This window comes from Eleutherodactylus coqui, chromosome 10 (assembly GCF_035609145.1).
Source record: "Eleutherodactylus coqui strain aEleCoq1 chromosome 10, aEleCoq1.hap1, whole genome shotgun sequence".
NCBI lineage: Eukaryota > Metazoa > Chordata > Amphibia > Anura > Eleutherodactylidae > Eleutherodactylus > Eleutherodactylus coqui.
In genome coordinates this window covers 29,316,596-29,332,920 of record NC_089846.1, presented here as the reverse complement: position 1 = coordinate 29,332,920, position 16,325 = coordinate 29,316,596, and the positions used below count along the sequence as shown (strand labels likewise).

The following is a 16,325-nucleotide window of genomic DNA, read 5'->3' as shown; positions in this document are numbered from 1 at the left end:
AAGGAGAGAGCTGTGGATTTCTCTAGGATCTCCGAGAATGGGAGTCTTGAATATGTAACAATGAAGACATCAGTGGTCGTACAGCCCCCTCCGGCGATAGTCAAGTCCCACCGCTCAGTGACTTTATGGTTTGAGATCTTCTAGTATGACGGATTTATTTTCTTTGTAAGACTAGCTGGAGCTCAGTATAACACAAAAGTACTTACAAATCATAAAACATAAGACATTTATTGTAGAGGGACACTTCCCGAATTGTGGCCAACAATGCCATTTTGTGTAGTCCCCAATCGGGAATGCTTGTCTGGTGGCTGCTCACATGTAGCTTCCACGTTAGAGAGAAGAGGAATGACATACAGCTCAGGCGCTAGGACAGGCAAGTAGTAAACGCACACTGTGCAGCCATTTTGAACCTCTGCTGTAGACCTTTATTGGGACAGTCTACAATATTCAGTGAAAGTTAGAATCCGATTTTTGAAGAATTGCTTCGGCTTCTACTCTTGTAGTGCAGTTACATAGCAGTCATTGAACAGTTCTCCAGCAGTATCCATGCCGCCAAAAATGAGGCAGATTGGCACAGACTTGTGGTCCTCAGCAGAAGCGTCTGCCCTTATTTTCCAAGGAACCAGACACATGGAATGATCTAATCGTGATGGCGGACTCGGGGATTCAAACTTCATCTGTGCCCATAAGTGTTCCTCTATTGGAAAAAAAAAACCTGTAAATGTTCAAGCATTAACCTCCATTTATACATTTTCAAAGACGACCATAAAAAGTAACTGATATGAAATAGCCAGACTATCAGGTATTGCATTGTACTGTATAAGTGATCAAACGATCGCAAGTTCAAATCACTTGTGGGGACTAACAGAAAGAAAAATAAGTAATGCTAACTGCACATTGGCGAGCACGATATCAACATGCGGTTTATCCACAAATGCGCGGCGTTTTTCAGGCAAAAACATCTTGCTTATGTGAAAATTTGATCCTCTCTCGTGACTTTCACATGCAATATGCAATCATAAGTCTTTCTCATTGATTTCAATGGGAAAGCTTGCATCGCACTCACATCAATGGGCGAGGAGTTCCAAGGATTGCAAAAAATTAGCTATGATTTTTTTCCTAGCAGCATTGCTGTGAGGGAAAACATCGCTCATGTATATGACTCCATTCAAAAGAAAATCGCATGAGATTTGTGCGTTTGCGAGAGGCATAAATCTCGCATGAATATGAACCCCATTCTTTTGAATGGGGCAATATACATAAGTGATTTTTTTCCTATATCGCGGTGCAGGAAAACAATCGCGTCATGTCCTATCTTTGGGCATTCATTCTTTTGTCCATTGTTTTCAGTGGGGCTGGGAAAAACAATCGCATGGCCTGAAAGCAATGGGAAACACTTGCCGATCCTCCGGAGGAGGAATGCTACTTTCCTGAAGTGATGCAAGGTTTGACACAAAAAGGCTTCACATCCACAGCAAAATCACATGTTCCTGAGTGCGATAACAGGTCAATATAGGGGACACTATTACTAATAGTATCCCCTATATCAGCCCCAGTGGAAATAGTGCCCCCCTGAGACCCATATACTAACCTCCTCCTCAAAGCACCGCTGCGGATGTCAGTGAATGCGTCCAGACGCCTCCTCCCCTCTGCTCTCGCGAAACAAAGGAGGAGAGGTCAGGGGAGGAGGATCCCGAAACACGTGTCGGCTGCTGCTCACCACAGCATGTGCCTGGGATCAGCACTGCTGAGTAAATACTGGCAGGGGAGCTGCGGCACTCCAGGCAGTGTTCACTACTGTGGTGAGCAGCAGCCGACGCGAGTGTCAGCAGAGAGGGCTAGGCATGCCGCCTCTGGTACGCGTGCCATACGTTCGCCACCACTGGCCTAGATAATAGCTGATCAACGGGATTGACAGATGACACACCCTTACCAGTCAACTATTGTTTACCTATCCTGAAGATATAATCCATCAATAGTTTACAACTGAACAACCTGTCTATAACTATTTTTTTCAAGGAATAAAAGAAACAAAACTTTAAAGTTACTCCAATTTGGAGCTTTCATTGGCATTGGCTTGCATACCTGTATCAAATCTGTACATTGTGCTTATTGGCCCAGTTTCAGTCATCCCACCAAAGATATAGATGAAGTTCTTCCAGCAAACTAAAGAATGAGCCGCACAAGGTGGAGGCGGCTCTCCCTTTGTCCTCAGCTGCTCCCATGTCATAGTATCTAAAGAATAGATGCATTTTATACATGGAACTAGAAGAATACAGTTACTAAATCTGACATAAACCCATTTAACATTATTGCCTATCCCATGGCTATTCTATAATAGCATTAATCATACGCAGTCATTTTACCTGTGTCAATGCAGAACATGTCACTAAAAAATGAGCTGCCTGCCATCCCACCATGAATGAATAGCTTGGAGCCTACAGCTGTGATAGTATGTCCATGACGTGGCTTAGGGGGATCACCGGATGTCACAGGCTGCATCCATGTCAAGCTGACTACGAAGAGAACAAAATGTGCAATAAAACATGTATCTTAAGATGAAGTTCATATTTAGATCTCCTTATGTGAAAAGAAAGCAATATGACTTACTTGTATCAAACACATGGAGTTTGTTATCTGCGGCAGGTTCCGCACCTTTCTCTCCTCCTCCAAAAACATAAAATTTGTCCCCAATGGCGGAGGAGGATGTATGAAATGTCCTTGGGGAAGGGCAAGGTCCTTCTACATTTGGGTTCTTCCAAGATAAGCCTTCTGAGAAACAGAGAGGAAAATACTCATGTTCACTGAAACACAGATCATGCATATATTGGTACCATATATTGGTTGCACTTTGGTGCCATAAAACTCTGCTCCATTAGGGCAAACAGAGACGTAACTCCAGCTTACCTGTATCCTCTACTGTGTTTTGGTTACTAATGTATTGCTCCCCCATGCTTTACACTTCATATCTGCTTGTACACATAGTCTGCTGTGTAGAAGCAGAGGCTCATGAGATTGTTAGGCCATAGGAAGATGACTAATTGCAGTAAAGAAAGGACGATAGTACCCTGTTGTACACCTCTAGCTTGGATACAAGATGTAATACAGGCGGACATGGAGGCTCTAGTACCCTGTTGTACTGCCTCTAGCTAGGATACAAGACATGATATGGGTGGGCATGCAGGCTCTAGTACCCTCTTGTATCACCTCCAGCTTGGATACAAGATGTGATACTGGTGGGCATGGAGACATACAGGCTCCGTATGGTATCCTGACATATATAGTTCCACATTTGCTGTTACGGAGCCTCTAGATGATCCAAACTCATTGGTTGTCGAAGTTGGCATCCTAGATGGTCCCATATATTTATCTAGTGACTAGGCATGGAAGTGTGACATTGTTGTGGAGCTCCTGTGACACCCTTGTGTGTGCGGCTGAGAATTATCCTGCTGGAAAATATACAGGAGATGTCTAACTTATACGAGCTATACATATCTAATTATATGCAGGAGATTTGAGGTCTCTGCAGCCCTATCGTTTGGCGTGCCCTGGCATCACATCTCCCATTGATTTCAATGGGGCCAGCGGCAGCATTGTACCACGTGCTAGGTGAATGCAGTGCAATGTGAAGTTTCCCCATTAAAACTACTTCCTTGAAGTGATGCGAGACGTTTTTGATACAAAAATGCCTCTTATCCACTGCAAATTCACATATTGGTAAGCATGATATCGGGCCATGATTCATGGCCCGATATCGCACTCACCCGTGTAAAATTAGTCCAAAGTCATCTTCATACTTCAATGATTTTCAATGGTTCCATTCTCATTTGCGATGTTTTCACTCAAGCCAAATTGCAATAAAAAAATCTGCGATATCGCCCATTGTCTTCAATTGAATGGGTACTGGTAAAGGTGTGGGGGGGGGGGTGAGGGGGAGGGGGCGAGCTAAACGTTTGCATCCGGGCCCCTGAGCCTTTAGTTACGCCCCTGCCCCCATGATCTGTTTTTACCCAGGACTGTGTTGGTAACAAGAGGGCATCCGCTACGTTTAGAAGAAAGCAGGTTTCATCACCAACACAGAAGGGAGTTCTTTACTGTAAGAGCAGTGAGACTGTGGAACTCTCTGCTTGAGGACGTGATGATGGCAAAATCCATTGAGGAGTTTAAAAGGGGACTAGATGTTTTGCTATAGCGCAAGGATATTACAGGACTTAGACATTTGGTGACCAGCAGTGACTATGTTACACTACACTGACTGATCACACTTTACTAATTATACTAACATACTGATCACACTACATGGACTTATCACACTATACTAACTACACTAAGAAACTGATCACACTACACTAATACTGTTTGGTGCACTGTTCAGACACAATCGTCTGCTTCTGTGTCTGGCAGGCGAGGGCATTGTCCTGCTCTCCCTGTTCACTGAACTTACATTTATTCTCTTCCAGCACTCCTAGGATTAAATGCTTCTGGGCCTCCTGCTCAGATAATGCACCTTTTCTAATCACATCCCTATATAGCTGCTCTGGGCCTTTCAATCACTGCTGTAGTGTTGTTGTGCGATTCATGTCCATAACTCCATGTTTATCCGCTGCTCCAGCAGTTTCCCTGCTACCTTGCTTTCTGCTCGTGTTCTGTATCCTTTGTTCGTGTATCCAGCTGTTTGTTATCCTTGTGAGTCTGCTTCTCTGTTTATCCTTGTCAGTCTGTATGCCTCGGTATTGTTCTGACTGATCACACTATACTAATTACACTAATATACTTATCACACTACACTAACATTACACTGACTGATCACTTTATACTAATTACAGTAATATACTGATCACACTACACTAACACTACACTGACTAATCACACTTTAACTACACTAATATACTGATCACACTACACTAACTAATCACACTTTACTAACTACACTAATATACTGATCACATTACTCTAGCCCTACACTGAATGATCATACTATAGTAATTACACTGAGGGCCCTTTCGCTGTCCCCGCGCTGTATAGCCGCAAGTAAAGATCGTGTGAATGGCTTAATTCCACCTACTTGAATTAGCCTGTTCACACGATCAGTGATGCGAGGTTCGTGCTTTCCAGCTCCCATAAGAGTCTATGAAAAGCACGCACCAAAGATAGGACAGGTCCTATCTTTGCGTGCACCAAGGAGCTGGAGACTCGAATAGCACTCGCATGTCCTATCTTTGTGACATGCGAGTATTTAGCATTGTTACAATTCGTGCAAATGAACGCTTCTATAGGAAACGATTGTTTCTTATAGAAGTACTTTCTGTGCGCTCCTATCCAGCGAGGGGACAGTGCTGATGTGAAAGAATCCTAACATGTTGATCACACGACACTAATATGCTGAACACATTACACTAACACTACACAGACTGATTACACTACACTAACGTCACCAATATACTGATCACACTACACTAACACTACACTGACTGCTCACATTGTACTAACTACACCAATATACTGATCCCACTACACTGACTGTTCACATTGTACTAACTACACTAATATACTGATCACAATACACTGGCTGTTCACATTGTACTAACTACACCAATATACTGATCACAATACACTGGCTGCTCACATTGTACTAACTACACCAATATACTGATCCCACTACACTGACTGTTCACATTGTACTAACTACACTAATATACTGATCACACTACACTGACTGTTCACATTGTACTAACTACACTAATATACTGATCACAATACACTGGCTGATCACACTTAACTAACTACACAAATATATTGCTTGCACTACACTGATTGATCACACTACACAAACCCTACACTGACACTACACAGACTGATTACACTACACTAATGTCACCAATATACTGATCACACTACACTGACTGTTCACACTGTACTAACTACACTAATATACTGATCACACTATACTAACACAAAACTGACCGAAAGTGTGTGCTTAAAGGGGTTGTCTCGCGGCAGCAAGTTGGTCTATACACTTCTGTATGGCCATATTAATGCACTTTGTAATGTACATTGTGCATTAAATATTGGCCATACAGAAGTTATACACTTACCTGCTCCGTTACTAGCGTCCCCGTGGCCATGGATCCGTCTAATTTCGCTTTCTTCTGGCGTTTTTAGACGCGCTTGCGCTGTGCGGTCTTCTTCCTGGTGAATGGGGCCGCTCGTGCTGGAGAGCTGGTCATCGTAGCTCCTCCCCGTCACGTGTGCCGATTCCAGACAATCAGGAGGCTGGAATCGGCAATGGACCGCACAGAGCCCACGGTGCACCATGGGAGAAGACCCGCGGTGCATCGTGGGTGAAGATCCCGGCGGCCATCTTGGTGAAGGAAGAAGTAGGAAGAAGGAAGACGTCGCAGAGCGGGGATTCGGGTAAGTAATATATATATATATATATTTTTTTTTTTTAACACATCCCTTGGGGTTGTCCTGCGCCAAACGGGGGGCCTATGGAAAAAAAAAACCCGTTTCGGCGCGAGACAACCCCTTTAACTGCCTTGTTGTTGAAAGTGTTTGTTGATGCAGTGTGCACTACAGTGAGATTGAGGCCATGCCTTTTATTAATTATTGCCAATTTTCTACTGCAGACTGATCGTGCTTCCCGCCGCAACCGTCGGTATTGGGTCCATCCCCTTCTTACGGAAAGGGGGGCCAAGGGGCATTTTGCAAGTCTTTTCCAGGATTTCCGGCTATGTTAATTAATCCAGCGGAAGACTCCATTGTGAAATTCACGCCCAGCGTGCAGGAGTTGTAAAGTCGTTCGTTGTCCTTTTGTGCGTGGGTGTGATTATTCTCGCCCCATCCATGCTTAAATACCACACGCTTAACCATTTCCAACCCTATGTCATGTCTGTCCCGACATCATCCTTTGCTTCCACTGCTCCGATGTCGATACAGACCACGCACTTCCGTACAGGAGTGCATCAGCACCCAATCATCAAACACTTTGGGTGCAGGTGTACTTCTGCACTGATCCTCCTCCAGTACCCCAGAGGAGAAGGCAGAAAAGGTTTTTTACCCTTCCTGCCCACGCCTATACACATAATGAAGTGTTCACGAGCGAAAGTTATAGCTTATATCTTGCTGCTTACAATGAGGAAGCTGTCGGAGTTACCTCTTGCCACCGTGGCCTCTTGAATGGCTTCCTTGTGATCCGGGAGCTTTGGGAGAGGCAGTTTTATAACTGTTCGTTGTCTTTAACATTCTTTCTTCTGCCACCTAGCACGGCCATCAGGTTGACGCTGGTTGACTTCAGAAACCAATTGGCAGAAGAGAGAATGTTGAACTTACTGAACAAGTAAACTGCCTCTATCATCGGTGCGCTGCGCACCTGCACCCTCCGGACCCTTGTTGAGTTTATGAGGGTGTAGGGAACATGTTTGCCTTTTCTCATTCTCTCTCCCCTTCTACTATAATGTTGCAGATGGGGAGAATGGACGAGGAAAAATGTAGAGCTTGTAAAGCAAAAATCCAACCTCCCCCATGGCTACCGCCTGCTGCAATGCAGATCTTATTTCAGTGCCACAAATGCTACCACATTCTCCTATAAATTGCGTGTAGAGTGCAACAAGTGAATACTGTGTATGTTGAAGTGTTGCGGCAATGCAGGTCTTGTGAGTGTACTAACATATCTTTTTCTTCTCTGCTTCTTTTCAGCTTTCTGGCCACAGGAGAGAGCTATGCGTCCCTGCATCTCCAATTTCGTGTTGGTAAATGTACCATCACTGAAATTGTGAAGTGCACATGCAGCGCCATCTGGCAGAAGTTGCAGCCCATCGTGATGCCTTCACCAACCGAGGACACTTGGCAACGTGTCGCAGCAGGCTTTCAAGCTGTTGCCAAATTTCCAAACTGCCTAGGCGCGGTTGATGGCAAACATGTCCGTGTGCTTCAGCCAGCGCACTCAGGCTCCAAGTTTTATAACTACAAAAAATATTTTTCGGTAGTCCTGATGGCGGTGGCTGATGCACATTGCAAATTTGTTTGCATCGATGTCGGCGCCTATGGCAGCACTGGAGATTCTCAGGTGCTGCGAACTTCACAGATTAGGATGCAAATTCTTCGAGATGGCGTAACGCTCCCAGCCCCTCAACCTTTTCCGGGAACCACACATCCAGTCCCCTTTGTGATGGTATCGGATGAGGCTTTCCCTTTAATGCCAAACCTGTTGCGCCCATACCCACAAAGAGGACTGAATGCCCGGAAAAGGATTTTTAATTATAGGCTGAGCCGGGCACGACGAGTGGTTGAGTGTGCCTTCGGGATTATGGTAAGTCAGTGGAGAGTTCTAGGGACTATCCTGATGGTAGACCCTAACACAGTTGATGACCTTGTCAAGGCATGTTGTGTTCTTCACAACTATCTCCGGGAATATCGCCTCCGGGGTAGATGTCGAAGAACTTGAACCTGCCTTTGACACGGTCATCAACTGGGGTGCAGGTCGCCCAGCTGCTACCGCTTTGCAGGTACACGAACACTTCACTGACTATTTCCTTAGTCCCGAAGGCACCGTGCCATGGCAGTTCTCCTGTGTCGGTGGTGTGCAGGCCTAACTGCAGTGTGATCCCCCGGCGACCAACCCCAGAAGGACGCAGAAGACTTGCTTAAAAAACAACATTTCTTTATTTATGCCCCATCAAAGACGCTCCACCACAAGTGCCGGAGTGCTCACAGCAGTTTTAAATATTGTTCAAATAACATTTATATATATAAAAAAAAAAATTTAAAAAACAATGTCTTCCTTTTTTCGCCGAATACAATATGTTAATGTTACATTTAAGTGGTGAAAATCGAAAGCCAATGTGGAGTAGTAATACATGGATTCAGAACACTGCTTGGGTATAGGTGTTTAAACGTATGCTTTGTAAGCGCATAACAAGTTAACGATTTTAACTCCATGAATTGGGAAAGAAATATTTTCAAGCAGTGGTTCCGCATACGAATGCACCACAACCTTGGGAGACATCCGGCACGCACCAGGAGGGCATGAATTCTCCGTCTCTCAGTCGTTTTTTTCAATCAGTTTTTCAGTAAACTGTAGACAGAATGTTTCTGCCTATCAAGTTGTGGAATGCGGTGTTGGTTCTGAAATGTTTAATTCCAAAAAGGAAACCTACAATTCCATAATTTGTGCAAAGAGGAAGCCACTAGTGCCTGTAACAGTAGACATATGGCACGTGATGATAGTTGTTACTTGTGAAGCGCTGCGTTCATGTATGTTGCACGGCAATCCACTACCGAATTAGCTTTCGCCTTACTTGACGGAGAGACCGCAAGCAAAAATACTGATGGGAACAGGCGACATAATGCCCCTGTTCACATCAGTATTTTTTTTTTCATTTTTCATGTTACAAGGCCTCAAAGGTAATTTAAATTTGAGCGAACATGAAGATACACATAAAAATAAAAAATTAAAATAAAAAATGGGACATTGACCACGAGAATTTAGTTACCCCAACCTAGGAGGACAGCCAGCCAGGTAATAAAAAAAGCGACAAGTAAAAACACATTCCTTCGCGTTCAGTGGCACCACAATTAAAGCATTTCACAGTCATGCAACTGACGGGAAGGAATGTGTCAGCCTTGTCTATATAGCAGCAGAGCAGATAGTAGCCGGCAGTGATCGATTTAACAAATTTGTCCCCAATCTTTCCCATGGCCATCCAGTAGAATTTCTGGGACACCCGGCAACTCCATGCAGTGTCCCAGAAGGCTACAGCAGAATGGAACATGCAGTTTCCACTGGTTGCATCTACGACATTGCAGTGATCCCCCTGCAGCAGTCGTGATCACTGCAATGTCGTATATCTCATAAATGACCCTCCTCCAGTACCTGATTGAGAACTGGATGGTGGCGAGTACAAGACAGAGCTAGTGTGTTGTGATGTTAGATGCAAAGGTAGTGGGCAAGCGACTGGTCCCTCTGGGGGTTGTGGTGGTGCCGCTGCTGGCGGTGGTGGTAGCGGTGGTAGGCCAGCTGGTGGTTCCGCCGGTGGGTTGTGGTACCGTTGCCGGTGGTGGTAACGTTGGTGGGCAAGCGACTGGTCCTTCTGGGGGTTGTGATGGTGCCGCTGCTGGCGGTAGTGGTGGTGGGCCAGCTGGTGGTCCTGCCAGTGGGTTGTGGTGCCGCTGCCGATGGTGGTAGCGGTGGTGGGCAAGCTGCTGGTGCTGCTTGGGCTTGTGGTGCCGCCTCTGCCGGCTGGGGTTTTCCCGCCACTAGCGGTGGTTGTGGTGGTGGTGCCGCTGGGGCTTGTGGTGCAGCTGGGGGTTGTGGTGCCGCTAGCGGTTGTGGTGCCGCCGCTGCTGGCAGTGGTTTTCCCGCCACTGGCGGTGGTTGTGCTGGTGGACCGGCTGGTGGTCCGGCTGGGGCTTGTGGTGCCGCTGGGGGTTGTGGTGCCGCCGCTGCTGGCAGTGGTTTTCCCGCCACTGGCGGTGGTTGTGCTTGTGGGCCGGCTGGGGCTTGTGCTGCCGCCGCTGCTGGCGGTGTTTTTCCCACCACTGGCGGTGGTTGTGGTGGTGGGCCAGCTGGGGCTTGTGGTGCCGCTGGGGCTTGTGGTGCCGCCACTGCTGGCGGTGGTTTTTTTTCGCTACTGGCGGTGGTTGTGCTGGTGGGCCGGCTGGGGCTTGTGGTGCCGCCGCTGCTGGCGGTGGTTTTCCCGCCACTGTCGGGGTGGGGATGTTCCCGCCTCTCCCAGGGTATTTCCCACGGGGTCGGTGGTGTCCCTACCGGTGGTGGTGCCCGTGCCGATGGGGATGCTGGTGCTGCTGGGTGTGGTGCTGGTGCCGCTGAGTGTGGTGCTGCCGGAGGAGCTCCTGCTCCCTGCTTCCTCTCTGCACGATGTCCCGGGATGAAATGGCGCCAAGCTCGTAAAATGGCCGCTGTACCACTTCCTGTGAACAAACTTTATTGCCTCTCTTTTCTCATGCGGACAATCAGCTGCAGAACCGCTATAAAAAACCACGATAAAAAAAGCAATCGCGGATTTTATAGCAGTTTTAGCTGCGTTCATGGGGCCTATGGGAAAAAAAGCACTGCGCAAAGGTCGAAAGAATCCGCCCGCGGCCGCTAATCTCGGGATTAGCCAGCCATGTGGACGAGATTTCTCAGAAACCTCATCCACACGGGACGGCTAATCCACTGCGGTAAATCCGGCTGAAACCACGGCTGCGGCCGCCGCAGCTTCAAAAGATGCAGCATGTCTATTTCCTTTTTTTTTTTTTTGTTTCTTTACATCGCGGCTGCGCTCTTCTCTATGGGAGCGCCGGCCGCAACGGAAAAGCATGCGGCCGAGCCACTTCAAAGCCGCCGCGGCTTAAACCGCGGCGGTTCTCCCGGCGGTAATCTCGCGGTTTTTGCTGCGGCCAAACCGTGAGATTTCTGACAGGAATCCGCCCTGTGTGAATGCAGCCTTACTGTTATTAGTGCAACATCCCAAGCACTGTGCTAACAGCAGTGCAATGCTCCTATTGATTTTAATGAGGTTACTCAGAACTGAGCTCGAACGCGGTGTTTCTGATGGCGCGTTCTTCGAGAACTGTCTGTTCCATTTTTGCGTTTTCACTGTTTTTAATGCACCTGCTTACCCATCACAATGATGGGGGGCATTAAAAAGCGCTGTCAAATGTTGTACCATGCGCTCATAAACGCCGCTTGAAATTGCAGTTAAAATGCCAAGAAAAACACATTTAAAAAACTGCATGTGGTATTCAGACCACATACGTTTTTAAGAAACTGTATACACTATTAAAAAGTGCATGAGTTTTTGAAGGGTTTTTAATTGTTTGTAAATTGTGCAATTATATGCAGTACATTAAGGGAGATGTATAACTTATACGAGCAGTATATATATATAATAGAGGGATATGAGATAGATAGATGAGAGATAAATAGATATATGAGAGAGAGATCGAAATATAGATAGATAGATAGATAGATAGATAGATAGGAGATAGATAGATAGATAGATAGATAGATAGTAGAGATGAGCGAGCATTGCCTTTAGCGAGTATCTCCCCGCTCGAGACAGAAGGTTCGGGTGCCGGCGCGGCGGAGTGCTGGATAGCGGCAGTCAGCAGGAGGGAGCAGGGGGGGAGAGAGGGAGAGAGAGATCTCCGTTCCGCCCCGCTCTCCCCGCGGCTCCCTGCCTGCACCCGAACCTTCCGTATCGAGCGGGCAGGTACTCACTAAGGGCAATGCTCGCTGGAGCAATTGCCTTTAGCGAGTATACTCGCTCATCTCTAATAGATAGATATGAAAGAGAAAAATAGGTATGAGATAGATATAAGAGAGAGGTAGACAGATTGATAGATATGTGAGTGAGAAATAGGTAAGACATAGATTACGATTTTCATTTTTTTTGGCAATTGTATCATTTTAAAAACATTTTTTTTTGTACAGTGTACACAGGAATGAAGACTTTCACCCCAAAATGGATCCCCCCATTTGTCCCGTGTTCAGAAACAGCCCTAATGTATTTACAGGACACATGGCAAGGCCTATAATAGAGGGAACACCCGTTGTATTTCAGGGCACAACTGAATAAATTCCCAGCCCCCTTGCTCACTTGTACAGAAAAAAAATTGACTCCCTAAAAATAATCCAACCCCCCCCCCCTCTGCACCCTATTTGGCATTCCCCAAATCTTAGATAAAAGTAATAATGTTAACTGTGTGGTATTTCCGAAGACAGGGGTAATTACGTGGGCATGGTTGGGATGGGCACATGGGGCAATAAAACTGGGTATCCCTCATCCTCTCATGCTTTTTTGGGGGTATTTCTTGACCTCAGCGGCAGGGATGGGGTGTAAAGTGGCGCTCTGTGAAGCTTCATAAGCTTGCTGAGGTGCGGCGGTCTCACACACAAGGCGCTCAGCAAGCCGCCCCTAGAACTGCAGGAAGGTGAGCGTTCCCGGGGCTTCTTGTAAATTACATATTACAGGTAGCGATCTGAATAACGCCAGACTCACGCGGTCGTAGGTGGGATCCGCTTCTTGAGGCCCGCAGCGGATCCCAGCTGTGAGCTGGGCCATGGTGCTGCATACGGCCGCGCAATGTACTGCGCATAACTGCGTACTCACAGACTGTAATGTGCAGTACACCTTTTATAGTTTGTATTTCCCCCGCTGTCGCGTAGCGATGACGTGGGTACCCGCAGCACGTACACAATGTAGTTACATATGGGTTGCAGGTATATCCGTGACCGTTACATATGTTGCATATAGCCGTGATAAAATAGAACCTACTGCGTTCTGTTTTCTGCGAGTGGATTACGTAATTCCAACCCGCTAATGTGAGCAGAATTGTATAATCCAATGTGATTGATCTGCGTATTACCGCGGATCAGATGCATGCGTAATCCGTAATTCCTATCAAGTCATGTGAGACGGGCCTAAGGTAGATCGCTACCCTTTTATCACGTGACCGGGGACTGCTCAATGAGGTCACTGCTCTCGGTGATCATGTCGGGATTCAAATACAGAGGCCTTCGGTAAAAAGTTTCATCTCCTCTCACCAATCGCGTTGGTGAGGGGAGATGAAACTTCAACTTTTCTTTTTACTTTTACGTGATCGCCATTATCCATTGGATAACGGTGAATACGTGACCAGGAACCACTTTATTGCGATCGGCATTGCATTACGTTGTAATGAGAAAAACAAATATCTCACCGGGGACGGGACCTGGATCCAAGGTTTCCATAAAGAAATACCAACAATCTTCAACTAGGATTTTTTTTAGCATACATACCAAATTCAAAATCAATCAACTGATTGATCAATTTTTTGATATGCAAAGTCCAGGGGTATGTCTGGGGACATCCGCTATCCGAAATGTAATTGCATCATTGATTCATCCGGTTACTGTACGTGTGTGAAGAAGCATTTACTTTGCCAACCTGCATATACGAGGGGCTGTTGATAAGTCTTTGGCTTTGTGTTCTTTTTTTGTTTCCATGGTAACGAATGTTACATCACATGAAAGCCTTATGTGTCTAATATTTGTTTTCAAAATGTTGTTTTTATTTTAGCTTATGGCAACAGTGATCTAAGCACGCAGAAAACAAAATGGCGGAGTCTAAGGCGATATTTACAGCAAATGAAAGCAGAGGAGTGATAAAATTCTTGTTTCTGCAAGGAAAGTCCGTGAAGGATATTCATGGTGATATGCCACAGACATTGGGGGATCAATGCCCTTCATATTCTACAGTTAAGAACTGGGTTGCCAAATTTAAAACGGGCCACTTCAGCACCAATGATGAGGAACGTCCTGGACGACTGGGAGAGGTTGTTGTTCCGGAGATCGTCGATGCTGTGCACAACCTCATACTGGAGAATCGGCCAATCTCAGCTGCAGGAATAGCAGACATCATGGGGATTTCTCGTGAACGGGTTTATGTCATCATTCATGAACATTTGAACATGAAGAAGCTATCTGCAAAGTGGGTCCCCAAACGTTAGACAACAGATCAGAAAACCCTGCGAGTGAAAACTTCCCGGTCCATTTGTCAGCGTTTCCGGACTGATAAGAACTTCCTGGATCGACTGGTCACTATGCATGAGACCTGGATTTAGTTGTATGACCCTGAAACCAAGGAGCATTTAAAAGAGTGGAGGCACAGTGGTTCTTCTCGCCCAAAGAAGTTCAGGGTGCAAAAATCAGCCACTAAGGTGATGGTGACTGTGTTCTGGGATAAGGAGGGCGTGCTGCTAGTGGACTACCTTCAAAATGGTTCCACCATCAATGCAAGGAAGTACATTGAACTTTTGGACCAATTGAAGGCAGCTCTGAAGGCCAAAAGGCGCGGCAAGCTGTCCAAAGGAATCTTTTTCCTGCAAGACAATGCCTCTGCTCACAGTACACCAGCTGGTTGACCACCCACCTTATTCACCAGATCCAGCTCCCTCTGACTATCATCTGTTTCCAAACCTGAAGAAACACCTCAAGGGTACCAAATTTCACACCATTTCTGATGCCATGGCTGCTACAGATGACTGGTTTGAGGCACAACCGAAATCCTTCTTTTTTCAAGGCTTACAGAACTTGGAATATCGGTGTAAGAAGTGTGTTGACATCAGTGGAGAGGATGTGGAAGAAATCTAAAGTTTCATCTTCCGATCTCGTTTCTTTCTTGTGTACTGTATCTTCTGTGCATGGAGACGGTCTGCAGGAGGGTGATGTAGAGCCCAACCATTGTAGCCTTGTCCAAAAATACTGGCACCAATGTCCTCTGGCTTGCTGATCTGACAGACGAGGTGGAGGAGTCTCAAGCTAAACTTTTACTTTATGTATCTACAACACTAGTGGTGTGGAGGTGCAGCGTCTGTTCTTCATTATTGCTAACTTGACTTTCATTGCAAGTTTTCTTTACATCAATGAATCTATCCATTTAGTCTTGTCCGACACTCGGTGACTTTATAGGCAAACATTCTCCATGCTTCCCTGTAAGGCACATATTGGTATCCATCATGATGGTGTGGAGCCAGCATGTTCTTTGTCGCCCCTTTCATCTGGTTCCACTGGTTATTCCCAACATTATTGTTTTCTCCAGTGACTTTCTTTATATAGAGAGCATGTAATTAATATTTGCATGTTACCCAACAACCGTCTATTTGGTCTGTGGGAATCGTTGATATTATTTCCTGATTTAACAAGGGACTTTTAGCTGTCAGGCGGAGACACACCTTAGACCTCTGGAATTGCTATATTATGAGTAAGGCAAGTGTCTGCCTTAAAGGAAACCTGTCAGCAGATTGATGCTGCTCTAGACACGGGCAGCAAGACGTACTGACGGCCTCAGAAGCTTCCGATGCAGTTTGATAAAGATTGTTAATCTGAAACAGGAACCAATTCTTTCTCATTCTTCTTTTTACCTTATGGGACTCTTTATAAAAAGATGTAATAAAATGGACATCGGCTACATTGGTGTCCAGTTTATTATCTGAGACTCCTTTCTTTTACTTCATTAGTGAACCCACAAAATGTTCCTCATCAGAGGTCAGGAGATACAACAAGGCTACACCATTAAAAAGAAAACTAAAGGAGTTGGCAAAATGATGCAAACACAGAATATATTCCTAATCCCACATCCGGTATTGTCTGATCTATGGCATCACGGAAGGATCTGAGCAAAACAGTTAATTCTAGATTTCTCCTCACTCCATAGGATTCCTGCGATACTTTCCATCTCCAGCTCTCCTGTTCTGTGTAGCAGATCATTAGTTTGGGGCATTTCCCACATTGCTGCTGTATCTGATCTTGTGGGAGTTATAGGTATTATTCTCACGTT

General features: G+C 45.8%; 1 protein-coding gene across 1 annotated transcript; it reads right to left on the bottom strand.

Moving 5' to 3' along the window:
• Positions 1–202: 202 nt before the first annotated feature.
• Positions 203–2,839, bottom strand: LOC136579711 (rab9 effector protein with kelch motifs-like). The gene is made up of 4 exons (XM_066579776.1): positions 2,611–2,839; positions 2,367–2,516; positions 2,086–2,235; positions 203–697 (listed from the first exon to the last, which is right to left on the bottom strand). The coding sequence occupies exons 1-4, from the start codon at positions 2,822–2,824 to the stop codon at positions 492–494; spliced, it is 720 nt and encodes a 239-aa protein (XP_066435873.1). The 5' UTR covers positions 2,825–2,839; the 3' UTR covers positions 203–491.
• Positions 2,840–16,325: the final 13,486 nt, after the last annotated feature.